At 41.0% G+C, this 17,364-nt stretch overlaps 1 protein-coding gene across 6 annotated transcripts in view; it reads left to right on the forward strand.

Moving 5' to 3' along the window:
- Yeats2 (YEATS domain containing 2) overlaps positions 1-17,364 on the forward strand; it is a 98,436-nt gene that overhangs the window by 61,019 nt on the left and 20,053 nt on the right. For all 6 annotated transcript variants that reach the window (XM_051191134.1, XM_051191136.1, XM_051191137.1 and 3 more), the window contains 5 exons: positions 8,619-8,877; positions 10,411-10,572; positions 11,975-12,153; positions 12,828-12,986; positions 16,067-16,246. In XM_051191134.1, the coding sequence (XP_051047091.1) occupies positions 8,619-8,877; positions 10,411-10,572; positions 11,975-12,153; positions 12,828-12,986; positions 16,067-16,246 (939 nt within the window). The remainder of the gene's footprint in view (positions 1-8,618; positions 8,878-10,410; positions 10,573-11,974; positions 12,154-12,827; positions 12,987-16,066; positions 16,247-17,364) is intronic.

Consider the following 17,364-nt stretch of genomic DNA (forward strand, 5'->3'; position numbering starts at 1 on the left):
AAGGCTTCAGGATGCCTGAGAAAGAAAAGCAAAGGGAAGAACTGCAAAAGATCAGGAGTGCATAGTGAAAATTGGTTGTCTGTCCGAGTAGTTTATCCATGCATCAGACTCAAGATGAGTCACTGTCTGCTCATGTGACACTGAAGTGCTTCCCTAGAAATTACCTCAAGCAGGAATATACAAAAGGTGGTAGCTTTCCTTTCATACAGCTTTAGAACAATAGAAAAATCACTTACCTGTTTGGTGTTTGTTTTTCATGAGAGTAGGAAGAGGTACTAGCTACCCTTAACTGAAGAAGAGAACTGAAGTCTCAGTGGGATAGAAGAACTAAGCTATAACCAGACATGAACACTGAGATTCCTTTGCTGGAATTCTCAAATCTAAGGGCACATTACTTCTAAAACCCAGCTAGAAAAGAATAATAACCCCTATCTTTCAGGAGTGAATAAGAATTAGCAAGAGCGAGACCAGTAAACAGGATCTAATATGAATATTGTGTTTGACACACATACCCTACTACCCTGGCAAAAGTATTGAGCATAGTGGTTATAGCTTTCAGGAACTATTGAGCATGTCCAGCCTGCAGCTCTCAAGCCACGTGTATGCCAGGGTAACTATGAGTGCAGCCTGCAGCTGAACACATGTAGTTACTTAAATCAGTGTGAAACTTTTTGCAGATCCTTTTTTAACTTGGATTTGTAGACGACAACATTGGTTTAAAGCACCAAAAGGATGAACATGTCTGTATCTTGCCAACAGGTGTGAATTGTTTCCTTGAGGATAGCCATTCTCTCTAGGTTAAAATGGAATATTTTTAAATTGTATTCATTTATTTATTTTTGTCCTTAGGTACAGTTTCTCTATGTAGCCCAGGCTCGCCTCAAACTTACAGAGATCTGCCTACCTCTGCCTCCTGAGTGCTGAGATTAAAGGTGTACACCACTACTCCCAGCTGTTTGATTTCTTCTTTTTTTCTTTTAAATATGTATCAGTGTTCTTTATGTCTGTGTACCACATGTTAACCTGGTACCCATGGAGACCACAAGAAGGTGTCAGATTCTCTGGGTCTGGAGTTTGGAGTGTTGTGAGCTACTGTGTAGGTGCCAGGAGTTGAATGTGGGTCCTCTAGAAGAGCAACCATTGCTCTTTAACTGTAGAGCCACTCATCCAGCCCCAATTTTATATTAGCATATATTGAGTATACATAATGGATTTGTTATAATATTTTCATGAATGTACATTTTGATTATATTTATCTACCCATTACCTTCTCTGTCTCTCTCACTCCTGATAATCCTGTGTGTGAGTCATTAATTTTTATTAGAATTGTTTACCTGAGAAATTAGTTTTATTAAGAGGAGCATGGGTATTTTGAAGGTCTTTTATAGTACTGTGTTATCTACAAAGGGGAGATTTGGCCTCTTCCTTTTCTGTTTGTATTTTTTTTTTTTTTTATATTTTCCCTTTTGACTTACAGATTTAGTTAAGATTTCAGTAATTACATTGAGTAAGAAACTAAAATCTAGCTAAAATCCAACAGTTGATTTACAGAGTATTTCCTAGAGTCCAGTTGAGGCTAATCTTGCCTTCCCTAGCCACCCACTGAGCCCATCCTCCAAATATCTGTGTTATATAACAAATTTGTCTGGTTGAGCTACATAGTAAGACCTCAAATAGTTCTTTCTGTATTCCCTTCTCCAATTTTTTTATGCATGAAGTTTGTTTGTTTTTTAATAGAAACTCTTCATTGGGGACAGCAAGATTGCTCTTCAGGGAAAGCCATTTGCCACACGGGCCTAGACACCCTGAATTCAATGGCGTATACACATGATGGGAAGAAAGAGCATTCTCTGTGCTTGCCCTCTGACCTCCGCATTTACACACCCACACTCACAAATGATAACATAAATATCTTGAAGGTGTTGATTAACAGTAGGTTTTTTTGTATCTATATTTATGATTGATATCACCCACCCCTTCCTGGCCAAACAAAATTATTCATGATCCCTACAGGAAGTAAGGTTCAGTCAGGGAGAAAAGGAATGTGGATGATGAGGTATTGAAGCCAAATCAGAACTGAGATGCTCGTTGCCATTGTAGGCTAACTTGCTTTCTGTTAGTCTCTTTCTTAAGCTGTGTAGAAGAGTGGAGCAGAATAATGAATACTGTGTGCTCACTATTCAGTTTCAGTAGTTTCCAACATTTGCTAATCTTCTCCCTCTTACCTTCACTGGTGTGTGTGGGTGTGTGTCACACACTCACTGTTGAACTTTCATTTTCACATGCACTCACACACTAGCTCACAATCTCATACATTCAGACTCACACACCTCTGAGAATAGTTCAGAGGGGATCTCAACTAACTTGTAATTCCCTTGGATATTAGTTTCCTCTTAAGTAACTGAATCCAGATGAAGGTTTTTAAAATTACATGTATTTACCTTTATGTCTTTGTGTATTAGGGGTGAGTGTGTGTGTGTATGCACATGTATGCATGTGAGTGCACTTACCACAAGTTAACAACTTGCAGGATTCACTCCTTCCTCCTACTCTATAAGTTCTAGGAATTGAACTTAAGTCCTAAGGCTTGGTGGCAAGCACCTCTATGCACAGAGTGATCATCAGTCCTGAGTCTCTCTTTCCTTTTCTTGATTTTATAATTGAGATTTTATTGACTAAGGTTCAGCACACAAGATGTTTCAGTGTGTACACAGTTCTTATTTGGTTGGTTGGTTGGTTTCTGTTTTGTTTCGTTGGATTTTTGAGGTAGGTTCTTACTATGTAGCCCTAGCTGTTCTAGAACTCACTCTGCTGATGAGACTGGCCTCCAGTTCAGAGAGATCTGCCTGTCTCTGGCTCCCAAGTGCTCAGATTAAAACGTGCATGGCCCATGCCTGGCCTTTGTAGTTCTTAACACTGTACCAGGGGTCTCAAGAGCCTGGTCTTGTATGTCTTTAAAAATAGTTGTTCCGATCATGTTCAGACCTGGCAGTAGATTTTCCTTTCTTACAAGTCTCTTATGTACCAGAATCATCAGACTTCAGTCATCTTTACTCAGTTCCCATCGAGTCCCCATTTTATATCATATATTCTAGATATTCCCATTTTCAATCTTTTGTAGTACAGTATCAAAATTGTTAGGAAAAGTGGACTATTGCAATTAGAGATTTTACGGGGGTCACAATCTTACAGGGCAGTGACCAAGTGCCTGGAATGAACTGTGTATAGCAAATAGGCCACAAACTTCCAGAGAGCCTCCTAACTTTGCCTTCCCCATACTGAGATTAAAGTGTGAATCACCAAGCCCAACCTAAGAAGTCTTTTTTTTTTTTTTTTTTTTTTTTTTTTTTAAGACAGATTACTTTGTGTAACCTTGGCTGTCCTAGAGATAGCTCTGTAGACCAGGCTGGCCTCAGAATTCACAGAGATCCACCTACCTTTGCCTCCTGAATGCTGGAATTAAAGGCATGCACCTTTACCATCTCGTCCCAAGGAGTAATTTTTAATGAAATGGTTCTACTAAAATAATGGAACTAGATTTAAAATACTCAAGGCACAGTAAATGAATGACTGAGACTCCAGATTGCCATTTAGTATACTTCATTTATAGGCTATAAAACCAGCCTCCTAAATAGAGTGTTACAGTGACACTCCAGACAGCCACAGCCTCCCATGACTCAGTGTCCCATTATCTAGTGGTTGTACCAAAAACTAGACAGCCAACAAATGATTTCACCTTCTAAAGAATTCCTTTAGGAGACTCAGTGGAAAAGAACACTGGCTGCTCCTCTCTCACCTGCACAGTGCCCAGTATCATCTGGCACCCAGAGGCCCTGAGTGCCTTCTCTGATCAGGGCCTTGCACTTCTGTGCATGCAGGCAAACCACCCACACACATAAAAATAAATCCTAAAAAAATCATTTACACTTAAAAATGGGGTGAAGTGAGATTGCACACACCTTTAAAAATGTTTCTAGAGCTACTGAAAATCTTGTATTTGTGCTTAAGAGATAGATGGCTCAGTAGTTAGGAGTAGTTGCTACTCTTTTAGAGGACCCAAGTTCTATTTTAGTTTTTCGAGACAGGGTTTCTCTGTGTAGCCCTGACCATCCTGGAACTCTTGCAGACCAAGCTGACCTTGAACTCACAGAGATCCGACTGATTCTGCCTCCCCAGTGCTGGGATTAAAGATATGTGCCACCACCGCCTGGCCCCAAGTTCATTTTCTAGCACCCACATCAGGTGATTCTCAGCCAGAAGTAACTCCAGCTCCAGGGAATTTGGATGTGTTCTTATGCCTCATTAGATACCAGCACAAACAGAACACAGGCAGACCGGCAGGCGTGCACATACACATAAGCAAATAAAAATGGACATTTTAAGAACTCACAAAATGGTTGATGCAAATATCCCTATAGACTGTAAGAGTGGAGGAAGAAGAGGGATCACTGGTTGGTATGGTTAGGTAGGTTAGCAGAGGCCAGTGTTCCCTTTTCTCCAGGCTCTGCTGTCTGCAGGTGGATCCTTAGTTTCTCAGTGAACCAGTTCAGCCTGTTGTCTGAAGATTTGTTTGTTTGTGTGTTTATTTGTTTCATTTCTGCTCTGACAGCAGTTGGCAGCAGTTACCATCTATGCTTGGGTGCCTTTTTTTTTTTTCCATCCCTTCAATCCATTTGACCTTTAACTGAACTTTGGTGTGGTTTGCTGTTGCAAGTCAGGTGTATGTGTGAGGGGCCCAGAGTCATGTTGGTCCTGAGTCTCAGCTTGAGGAGCAATGTGATGATGGCACACACCTGTGAGCCCAGCACTGGGGAGACACAGGCCGATGGATCTGACTTGGAGGCCAGCCTGATCTACATAGAGAGACCTTGTCTCAAACGACAACAGCAGAAGAAGGAAGCATTTACCCTTTGGGTCCCCTCTAATTTCCACATTGCCTCATGAAAACCATTCTTCTTCACTTGTTAGAAATGAATTCATATTAACCAGACGTTTTATACATTCATTCTTATTTTATGATTCTATGAGGTATCATCTTAAGCTAATTTTAAAATTCAAGGAAGTAATTTACCTGATTGCCAACTTGGAATGAACCAGGAAAACAAGTCTGGTTGCTCTGTACTTGATGTTGCTTCATTAGGAGACCGTTGTCTTCATGTTAGCCATACTGTCCAAGCTTACAATAAATGTATTTGTATAGCACAGTCTGTGAAAAGAAGCAAGTGGTTTAGTCAGTTGTGTTGCTCAGCTAGCCTTGCGAGTGAGGCCCCATTGGCCAACAGCTTAGAAAGGTAATCCATTCCTGCTCCTGGGGTCTTTATTGCTAGTGTGAGGTGTCTAGTGGGATTTTGTGCCCCCCATTGTAGGGTAACTATTGTGCATGTATCTGTTTAATGAAGCTTCTATAGTGGTAGTTTGCCTGTGGCTTTTTCAGAAGGCCTTTTGTTACAAGCAGTTTTCCCGCCAGCCTGGTCCCACTGCCGCATCAGCCCTAAATAACACACAGAGATGCTTTGTTAGATATAAAGCTGTTGGTCTGTTACTAGTGTTTCTTATTGGCTAGCTCTGTCTTAAATATTAACCCATTTCTACCAATCTTAAGTATTTCCACGTGGTCTTATCTTACTAGAGAGAGGGTCTGGACTTCAAGTCCCTACATCTTGACTCTCCTCTACTACATCTCCCAGAATGCTCCTTGTCTCCCAGTCCCATCTATCTTGCCTTCCTATTTGCCAACAGTGCTTTATTCATTAACCAATAAGAGAAACATATTTACAGAATGACATCTCCCATCAGCCTTTAGTGTTAGTTATCCTTCCCTGAAGTTTCTTTTCCCACCCTCACATCTCCCATTCCAGGTTAACCCTTCCTGTTCTGTTATTCCCATTTTTATCTTTTACACCACTTTTCTATCTCCTCTCCCTTGTTCCTTTATATACTTTACACTGCTCAGCCATCCTGACACTAACCACCCCTCTTTTTTTTTTTTTTTTTTTTTTTTTTTTTTTTTATTGTGTGGGGGCCAGGTATGTCCTAGTGAGTACAGGTGCCGGTAGAGGCCAGAAGTCTTTAAATCCCCTGGAGCTGGTGTTACTAGCAGTTGTGAACTGAACTTGGGTCCACTAAATGAAAAGTACATGCTCTTAACCTCCAAGCTATCTTTCCAGCCCCTCTTACTTTGTAATGATTCAAAATTTTCACTAAAATTTTGAAAATAATATAATTAGTATCTATCACTTTCTCCTCTATATATCAGCTATAGAGTCGTCAAATACCTTCTGTCCCATATTAGCATGTATTAGCATGTGCATATTTACTTTAGGGTAGGCTTTTCCCTCAAATGAAGTCCATTATGTTCTTTCTAGAAATAATTCCATCCACATTTTTTAAAATCTTTTTGTTTTGTGTCTGTGAACTATGTGCATGCCTGTGCCTGTGAAGGCCAGAAGAGGGAATCATATCTCCTGAAGCTAGAGTTAACAAGGATGTGAGCTGTCCAAAATGGGTGCTGGGAACTGAACTCAGGTCCTCTGGAAAAGCAGAAGAGTATGGGTTTTCCACCTGTCGCCACCCGGTCTTGTCCCGCCGCCGCGCCAGCCCCAAATAACACACAGAGATTCTGTATTCAATACAATACTGTTGGCCCGGTTACTTGTTTCTTATCGGCTAGTTCTGCCTTTAATTATTAACCCATTTCTGCTGATCTATGTATTTCTCTTACCAGGGAGCCGGCGGCATACTGCTTTCTCCAGACTCTCCATCTTGACTCCTCCTTCCTCCTTCCTATTTCCTCCTTGTCTCCTAGTCCCTCCTATCTTCCTTTCCTATTGGCCAACAGTGCTTTATTATTAACCAGTATGAGAAACATATACAAAATGACATCTCCCATCATTCTTTTGTTGTTGTTGTTGTTGTTGTTGTTGTTGTTGTTGTTGTTTTTCATGACAAAGTTTCTCTATGTAGCTTTGGAGACGGTCCTGGCACTCCTTCTGTAGACCAGGTTGACCTCAAACTTAGAGATCCACCTGCCTCTGCCTCCCAGGTGCTGGGACTAAAGGTGTACACCACCACCAGCCAGTACAAAAGCATTCTTAACCTCTGAGCCAACTGTCCAACCTGTACTTTTGAAGACAGGGTCTCTTTAGGCCAGGCTGACCTCCAAACTCCTGATTCTCCTTCTTTGACCTCCCAAGTGCTGACGACTATTCTATTTTTGCCTTAGAGAGTGGGAGCTATTGTGATGCTTGGTAGGCAAAGGTGCTAAACTTCAAACCTGATGGGACCCACGTATAGGAGAGCTAATTTCCACAGTTATCTTCCAGTCCTCTGACGTCTACAAGTTCAGGCAGATGCATGTGTACACACATACACAAACACAATAAGTTAAAATACTCATTTAATGTTTTTTCTTATGTATTTGTGTGTATGAATGTGGGCACACATGTGGCACAGTGTGCTTGAGTATCTAAAGAGCAACTCTGGAGTTGGTTCTCTGCTTCCAACAGTATGGACTCCAAGGATCAAATGCAGGTTGTCAGGGTTGAGTCAAGCCCATTGGATCGTCTCATCAGGCCTGATTATCACTTCTAATTTAGTATTTCCCTGCTTTTTTTTTTTTTTTTTAATTAAAAGGAAATTACCTTTCGAAACAGTTATATTAATTTACTTAGTTTCTGGAATCTTTTTTTTTTTTTTTTTCTAGGTAGGGCTTAGAGATGTAGCTTGGGTGTGTCAGAATGTGCCTGCCATGCACAAAACCCTGGGTTCAATACCCAGCACCAGATAAAGTGTGCTGTAATCTCAGCACACAGAAAGTGGAACGAGAGGATCAGAATTTCTGGGTCACCCTCAACTAGTTTGAGGCCCACCTGAGATACGTGGAACCCAGCCTAAAAATTTTTTATCCAATTAAATATTTTTGTTTAAACATTTCCTAACACATGTTCGTCTTCAAGGAGTGAAAGGTGAGGGAAGCTAAAGAAAAAAAGTTATTTTTACTGAAATTGGGTGGAAAGATAATCCATAGTAAGGAAAGAAAAGGTCACTCAGGTGGGCAGACTACAGAGCTTATAGAATAATCTGAGTGGGGTGGGGTTTGAGTTCATGAGAAAGTTTACTACAGTTTTCATAATGTGAGTTTGAAAGCACTTGTCTGTCCAGTAGCAGAGGGCACTTATGCAGACTGTTCATGTCTGTAAACGGTCAGCTGAAGATGGTTTGAAATACAATACTGGAAAATGCTTGTTTACCTACTAATGTTGTAAGGCTATGTACAGTGTGATCCAAATTCTAATTAAAGTAAACATTAAGAGGATCTGGAAATAAATACATTAAGAATATTTTATTTCTGGGTAAGAATTGGGTTTTGTATTTATCTTACCTAAGTTTATATGTATGTATAAAGATTTGCTATCATGGTAGAAGTTTTGAGACTGACACTAAGCTTTTATTTTATGGCAATACTTTTCTTGTGTGTCCAGGAACCCTTGTTTGGGACAGTTAGATTTTTGTGTGATACCAACAACCCAGCCCCCAACCCCTGCTATTGCTTTCCTGGACCCCTAGAACTCACCAGGTTGATGTGAAGTAACAGTTGATGTGTCTTTTGTCTTGAACAGGTTGTTGGTGTGCCTGTTGGCTCTACCTTACCTTCCACAGTGAAGCAGGCTGTGGCAATCAGTAGTGGCCAAATCCTTGTTGCTAAGGCCAGCTCTTCAGTCGCCAAAGCAGTTGGTCCAAAGCAAGTTGTAACCCAAGGAGTTGCCAAAGCAATCGTGAGTGGAGGTGGAGGGACCATTGTTGCTCAGCCAGTACAGACCTTAACCAAGACTCAGGTCACAGCTACTGGGCCACAGAAGAGTGGCTCCCAGGGCTCAGGTAACTGGTATGAACTGAGGACCTTTCACTCTATAAAGAATTACACCGAAATGATTTGATTTGCTATTGAGTTTGGACTAGGAAAGCCTCATAGGTGAATAGGTGATACTGTTTTTCTTTTCATGCTTTTTTTTTTTTTTTTGAGGGGGGTGGGGAGAGGGTTGAGGTAGGGTTTCTCTGGAAAGCCTTGGCTGTCCTAAACTCTTCTGTAGACTAGGCTGGCCTCGAACTCATAAAGGTCTGTGTGAGTGAGGAGAATCAAACCAGGGCCATTAGGAAGAGCAGTTGGAGCTCTTAGTAGCTGAGTGCTGGGAACAAAGGCATGTACTATCATGCCTGGCTAGCGTGGACTATTTTATATAGAGATCTATAAATAGTTTAAGTTTTATTTTATTTATGTACTGTGGATGTCTGTACAGGGGAAATAAAAGTCAAAGATTTCATGATTCGGGTGTAAAGTCATTTTCAACCACTGTTTTCCTACTTTGAGTTGTGCTTCAGACTTTCAAACCCTGGCATTATCATGTGTCAGCAACATTTGAAATGTATAATTAGTGAACTCTCTACCAAGCCGAAATTTGAGCACAGTGAATAATCTTTAACCCTGGATATTTTTGAGAGTGTAAAAACAGAATGCCTGAGACATTATATGTTTACTCTGGAAGTCTTTTCTTTTGTTTCTGGGGTTTATTTTATTTTGTGTGTAAGGATGTTTTATCTGCTTGTTTATAAAAATTGATACTTGAAAGCTTTGTACAGTCAGTAAAGAAACCTTTTTCCTATGTGGCCCTATGTAACTAGCAGTTAGCTTCAGTATTGTTAAATGATGATGTAACTGCTCACTGCTATTCTTCACATAGGAGCCATGTACAGTACCATAGTGACAGTGAAAAGGGTTTTATATACTCTAACAGAAGTCTCTCCAAAAAAAAAAAAAAAAAAAAAAAAAATCCTGGGGGAATATTTATGTGTATGGGTGTTTTTGTCTACATAAATGTCTATAAAACATGTACATGAAGTGCCTTTGGAAGCCAGATGAGGGAGTCAAATCCCCTGGAGCAGGAGATACAGATGATTGTAAGCCACTGTGTAAGTGCTGGGAGCCAAACCCAGGAAGAGCAATTGATGCTTTTAACTGCTGAGGAATCTTCCAACCCCTATAATAAATCTTAAAAAAAAAAAAAAAAAACAAGTACAAGCAAGTCTGGCTTAGTGGTTCATACTTACAACCCCATCATGTGGGAGAATCAAGAGTTTGAATCCAGCCTGGTCTCTGTAGTGAGTCTCTTTAAAAAGCAGGGGAGGAGGCAAAAGATAGATTAGAAGAAATGGTCAGGGATGGGGAGATAGGCCCATGTCTGTTTATAGCATTAATTTGTGGAAGGCTTTTCTAGTATGTAAATTATTTTTAGTTTAAGACATCTAGGAAATGAACTACAATTTACTCTTCGTTAGTGTTTTTTAAATATGTGTGTTATTGCCTTGTTTGATTATCTCCTTGTTTTTCTTCCCCTTGTCTTCTTATCATTATAGTAATGGCAACATTGCAGCTACCAGCCACTAATTTGGCTAACTTGGCAAACTTGCCTCCAGGCACTAAACTGTACCTTACCACGAACAGCAAGAATCCCTCAGGAAAAGGGAAGCTGCTGCTAATTCCTCAAGGAGCCATCCTGCGAGCTACCAACAATGCCAGTTAGTCCATCTTTCCTGGATCTCTGTGTGGGGTCATCCTGTCCCACTGAGGGCAGCTCTTAGCTAGCCAGGAAGCATTTCTGTGGTTCTACTTGATGATGTAATGGAAGAATTTTAAACATACACATATTTTAACTAGAAGGTGGATTTAAATACTCACAGTCTTAGGTGATGACAGTTATTTGGGGTGTTGTAATTGGAGTTGGAAATTGGATGGGTCGTGGAGAGGTCTGGCTCCCCAGACTGTACTGGGGAAGAGCTGAGGAAGGGTCCTCTGCTTGCAGTGGCTGGGTTGTTTTCTGAAGCAGTTGTGCCAGGGGAAGAACCAGCTGTCTCTGTGGATAGTTTTTAGTTGTATTGCTAGGTTTGGATGTGAAATGAGAATTCCAGGTTCAGTCTAACTGTGTCTAAAGCCCCAAGGAAACCAGGTCATTTATTTAGTTAAGTAAAACCTTACTTTGACAGTGGCATTGTGGGTGGTGTTGAAAAGTACATATTTGCCTCTGAACTGAAGTGTAATGTTACACTAGCCAGGCTCCCTGGTCTGTTGACTGATCATCTCAGATTTGCACTGTCTTGGCAGGCCTGGTCAGTGCCTAGAGGGAAAAAGTGAATGACCCCGTGTACTTGCCATCTGTAGCGGACCGTTGCTGTGACTCTGGTGTATTCTCCTCACATCTAAGTAGTGCAGAGTCTACATAAGGAAGGCCAGGCTGACACAGGAGCCTCTCTGGTTTATGACATCCTCAGGTCACAGACTTTTGAGAAGGATAATGCCTCTATCAAGGTGGGGAAGTTGGAATGTATGCTTACAGTCCAGGGAGATCTTAACCTGTTACTTACTAACATGGAAAGAAAAGGAAAGTCCATTGGCCTCAGAGTGAGATCTGAAATAAAATTGGGAACTTAGAGCCAAAGACAGATAACTTGGCTTAAAAACATTTGTCTCAAAAACATTAGCATCAGGTTCTCAACTTACACCATTAAGTCAAAATGCTGCCACAGACATTAGTCACTGTACTCAGAGCGGAGATATGATTGGCTGCTATTCTCTTGGAAATACAAGTTAATCTAGAATGCTTGGGACCAGAGTTTGCAGTTTTTGGAATACTTAGACTTTATCAAGTAATCATCTGTAATCCAGGAGAATCTGAAATCTAATGTGCTCCATAGTCCAGAACTTTGAGTGTCACTTAAGTCTCCAAAATGATTGGAACTTGAGATCTCCAGACTACAATTGCCCAAGGTGTAAATAAATGATTCAGTCTCGTGTTTAATCTCTGGGGAGTTTTCCTCATTCATCGTAGGACAAGGTCATGGAGGAGTGGTAGTGTGGGCAAAGCATCTATTCTTTCTGTCAAGCTACTTCCTGTGATGTCCCTGTCACTCATTGTGCTTGCAGACCTCCAGTCTGGCTCGACTGCTGCTGGTGGCAGTGGCAGCGGCGGTGGTGGTGCAGGAGGGGTAGGCAGTGGCGGTGGCGGTGGCAGCGGAACAGGAGGAACCCCAAGCACCACTGGCCCAGGAGGGGTGTCCCAGCACCTGACTTACACATCCTACATCCTCAAGCAAACTCCCCAGGTCTGGGACGAGTACCTGATCTTGTAAATTATTTAATTACCTGATAAGTGCCTTTATTGTTGATTTCCATTTACCATTCTAGGGTCAGGAGTCAATACCAACATTTTTGCCATGTCACAAATCTGTATTATTTTGAGCTTGTTTTGTTTTGAGAGGTAAAAAGATAGATTCAGAAAGATGTAAATAATTGATGTAAGACTTTCCTGCTAAGTTAATGGTAGAGTTTGGGTTTGAACCCACATCTTTTTGCCCCAAAGAAAGATGCTGCTATCCTAATTGCCTCCACCCATCTGTGAGGTAATAAACAGTATTAATGTAAAGGTGAAATTCTGTTCTTAGGAAAGAAAACCAGAGACAGAATCAGGCTGTTGGGGTTGGAATCAGGAAAAAGCCCCATCCCTTCTGTTTCCTTGTTGCTGAAATGGTTTTTCTCCAAGGATGTAGTCGGATTTGGTTCAGACATTTTCATGGAGAAGGATGGTAATAAATCCAGTTGCATTTTTACACCCATTTTGCAACTGCAGTGCATTTGAGTAGGGTAGGCATCCTAGTGACACTCAGTTGGCTTCCATTTCAGGTACTTTGAGTTGTAGAAGCCATCTGAGACATTGCAGCCTGTAGTTGGAGGCTATCAAGTTCAATGTATTTCAATGAATTCTTTTCTCCCAACATAGGGTACATTTTTAGTTGGCCAGCCATCACCCCAAACACCCGGAAAACAACTGACTACTGCATCAGTTGTTCAAGGAACACTAGGAGTCAGCTCATCCTCTGCACAGGGACAACAGACACTAAAAGTCATCTCTGGACAGAAAACCACTCTGTTTACACAGGTAAGTGCATACACACTTCATGCATGGAAATTATCCCATTTAATCTGTTTTTCTTTATATAGACTTTAGGAAATCCTAATGAAGCCAAGGCTGTATAGAAAGTAAACAAAACAGTTTAGGAAAACAAGAATAAACCTCAGGCTAGGAACATATAATTGGAATGAGGGAAAATAAGGCCAAGGGTTGTTAATATACGTGAGTGGTACAGTCCAGTGCAACTGATAGAAGCTGCACAGGCCAGGCTGTAAAAGGGGATGCCCATCTGCTTCCACTGAAGACAGATTCTCAATATTTAACTTTAAATTTTCTGTGGAAGGGATTTCACGTGACAGACTTCAATTAGTGAGCTACACGATTTTAGCCGTCACACTGCATAGTAATCACTGGTAAATAAACACAAGTTTTCTACAGCAGTCTCTAATATAAACTAAAGAAACAATGGCAGGATTTTGACTGGGTGCAGGACTTTGTAATCATCGATGAGAAGCTGTAAATCAGGAGCAGAGACATGCAGAGCAGCCTGAAGGCTCCTTTCTCAGAACATGGATACTGGTTTTGTTTTTGTTTTGTCATGTAGACACATTTTCTATTCTTTATGCTAATAATAGGACATTTAGCTTTTTAAGTTTGTTACATTGTTTTTTAGTGTTACACCATTTATGTACTTCTGGAGGAAGCTACACTCTTGGCTTTCATGTTTTATCCTTCACCGATATATTTGTCGGGCTTAATTTAATAAACTTCGTTTAGCATTTTTCAATGGATATTTATCAATGGATATTATTATCTGTCTGGCTTGTTTAACCATTAATTTACTTAACTGATAGGCTATTCAGATCGTTTCTTCTTGAAGTTTTAGGGGTTTGTTTTTGTTTGGTTTTCACAATTTTTCATTAGTAGCTTTTGAACATAGTCACTTGACTATGTTTATTTTTTTCTATCATTGTTATAATTTTTGTGTTGGGAAGAATGGAAGAATATGGTAGTTTGTGTTTAGTTCACTATTCTTAGTTTATATACTTGTTTCACTGCTGTGTCAAGATGGCCAGCAAGTACAGCTTGAGGGCGAAAGCATTATTTTAGTTCATAGCTCCCGAGTATAGTCCATCTTGGCAGGAAGTCACGGCCGTCAGAAAGGAGGCAGCTGGGCATGCTGCCTCCACAGTCAGGAAGCAGAGAAAGAAGTGCTGGTGTTCGGCTTATTCACCCACATTTAGGGCAGCTTATCTCACCTCAGTTAACATTTAAATTCATCATAAACATCCTCAGCGGTTTGTTTCCATGATAGCTCTCAATCCCATCAAATTGACAATCAAGATTGACCAAATGATGAAACAAATTTTTTAGTGATCAAAGCAAAGATCTGTAGTGAAGATTGAATGGTATAAATACTCATTCATCAAAGTGTATGATGGCAAAGGTGTATAAAGCACAAAGACCAATAACAATAGGAAGGGGACTTAAAGGGGTTGGAGAGATACCTCAGCAGTCAAGAGCTAGGGCTGTTCTTCCAGAGCACCTGGGTTTTGTTCCCAGCACCCACATGACATCTTACAACCATGTCTAACTCCAGCTTAGGGAATCCAGTTCCCTCTCTGGCTTCTATGGGCACTTCATACACATAGTACACATGTACACATGCAGTGTGAACTTTCAGATACATAAAGTATTTCATAAAGGGAACTTGGAATTATAGAAGGGGTCTCTCTATGTAGACAGGGTCTCTCTATGTAGACCAGCTAAATTTGAACTCATAAAGATCCTCCTGCCTCTGCCTCCTGAGTGCTGGGATAAAAGGCTTGAGCCATCATGCCTACCTTGAGGAGGAACCTATTAAAGATGTCTGAGAATTTAGTAATCAGTTGGATAACTCTTACAGAGTTTGAGGGGCTGAGGTTATGTGTTGTGTGGCCCAGTGATAGGATCTTGCCTAGCATACCTGAGAATCCGAGTTCCATCCTCAGCACCAAACTTGAAACAATAGTACTTACTGTGGCATTGAGTAGGCGTGCTGTTGCATTTCTGTAAGGCTGGCTGGCACGTGGGCGGTTAAAGCAAGGGGTTAGTGAGCTCAGACTAACTGTACTGACTTCTCCAAAAAAAGAAGTTGAGTTGGAGTGGCATGTAGTTTTTCTGTTACACTTCTTAAGTAAGCCGTTAAAGTGCTAGATGCTCAGTCACAGGAAGCATAACTGAGTCAGTGGCCTTCGTGTTCTGGTTTTAAGGAATTCAGAGTGAAATTTGCAGACCACAGAGGGTAGGTTTTAGAAAGAAGTATTTTTGTTGGACTCTTAGTGATGACACCTGTTCAATTTCAGCACTTGGAGGGAAAGGCAGGCAGATCCTTATGAATTCAAAGCCATCCAGGGCTACATAAAGAGACCCTGCCTCCAAAAAATAATAAACAAATAAGTAAACGCTGGCCCCATATCTATCCTAGAGCACTGTTAACTTAGTGAATCTTGCCCTGCCCAGTTTAATTTCTCTTATATGAAGCCTCTGTGTGGGCCTGGGGAGGTGGGCAAGAGCACATAAGCAAGAGGACCTGAGTTCAAATCCCCAACACCCATGTAAAAAGAGGTAAAGGCACTTAGTGTAGCAACCTGTGCAATCCTCATAGCCCATGTAAAGATGGAAAGAAAGAACCAAATGGCATGTGTGTAACTGCTCCCCCACCAAATAATAGTAACTAAAAAAATTTTTTTAGATTGGGTGTGGCCATGTAATTATTGGGAACTGGCCAGTAGTCTAGCTCCAGACAGAGACTAATAGAGCAGAACACCTGAGTTCCTCCAGCCTTCACACATGCACGCATATATGTTCATACATCAGTCACATCACACACACACACCACAAAAATATTCCATGAAATTTAAGGAAACTTTGACATGGTTATTTTGAAAACAGAGAACCTTTTTTCCCTTTTAGTGTAAGGGAACTCAGGTAGAAATCCAGCTTGTTGGAAAGGTTCATATATATTCCACAGTCCTGACTAGCAAGACTTGCTTATTACCTATGTTTCAAATGTAGATAAAGAACAAATTGTACAATGTTGTCACTTGGTCTTTTGATTGCTACAGGCAGCAGCTGCTGGGCAGGCCTCACTGGTGAAGTTACCTGATAATACCTTGAAGTCTGTGCCAGCAGCAGCTTCACAACTTGCCAAGCCTGGGACCACAATGCTTCGAGTGGCAGGAGGGGTGATCACAGCTGCTCCCTCCCCTGCTGTGGCCTTTTCAGCAAATGGTGCTGCACACCAGGTGAGGCACAGCAGCAGAGAGCCTGCTGTGGGAATGAGAATGTGTGAAGGGACACCTGCAGCATAGCAGCCTGCCTTTGAGAACCCCTCAGATTCTAGTCCTTTTTAAGTATAGAATTCATGTAGTGTGGTTTTTCACAGGCTCGCTAACTCTAGTCCTCTAGTTCGGAACATTTTCATCATCCCCACAGGTATAAAGTACCAATCAGCAGCTCCTTCCCAATCCCCCTCCCTTCCCTCCAGCCCTATGCAAAACACTGAGCATCCTTTTCTATGCTGTTATTTTTATTTTAGGTGTGTGTGGTGTGGGAGGGTGGTTAGGGATCAGAAGCAACTGGGGATTCCACAGAAGCACTGTGGAATCTTGGCATTAAAACCCGATTGTTATTCAGTGAACCATTTTGACTGCCCAAGTCTTTCTAGGTGGATTTTTCTGTTTGGAGTCTTTCATGTCTGCCTGTGTTTTGTTTCAGTGTGTTTTGTTTCATTCTGACATAGTCTCTCTATATAGCTCAGGCTGGCCTTGCTTCATGGAGTTACAGCCATGCACCACCTCACCCATCCACATAACATTTTCAAGGTTTATCTATGTTTTAGCATTTATCAGTCTTCCTTTTTTTTTTTTTTTTTTTGTATCTGAATAATACTTAGCTATAGCTATTTATTTATTCTTTGTCCATCACTTAATAGAACATCTGTATTTCCTACTTTTTGACTATTAGGAATGCTGCCAAAACATGTATGCACACATTTCTTGTTTACAGAACAAGGAGTAGACTTGCTGGCTTGTGTAATAACTTCTAATATTTTGAGGAACTGACAGTGTAGGTGCACCATTCCTTGGTCTTGCCAGCCAATTAGAAGAGTCATGCTTTCTGAATCTGTGTGTATGTGTGATGTGTGCATGAATGCATTCTACTGTATACAGATTGGTTCTCTCTTTCCTTTGTGGGTTCTTGGGATTGAGCTCAGGTCAGCAGGCTTTTATGGCAAGCACTTTACCCACCCAGCTGTCTTAGCAGCCCACATTCTCTTGGTAGAAATCTCTGACCCAGACAGTATTTATTTGGATGAAGTCTTATTTACCAGTTTTGCTTTCATTGCTTATTTGATGTCATT

The sequence above is a fragment of the Phodopus roborovskii genome, unplaced genomic scaffold, assembly GCF_943737965.1.
Source record: "Phodopus roborovskii unplaced genomic scaffold, PHOROB, whole genome shotgun sequence".
Lineage (NCBI taxonomy): Eukaryota > Metazoa > Chordata > Mammalia > Rodentia > Cricetidae > Phodopus > Phodopus roborovskii.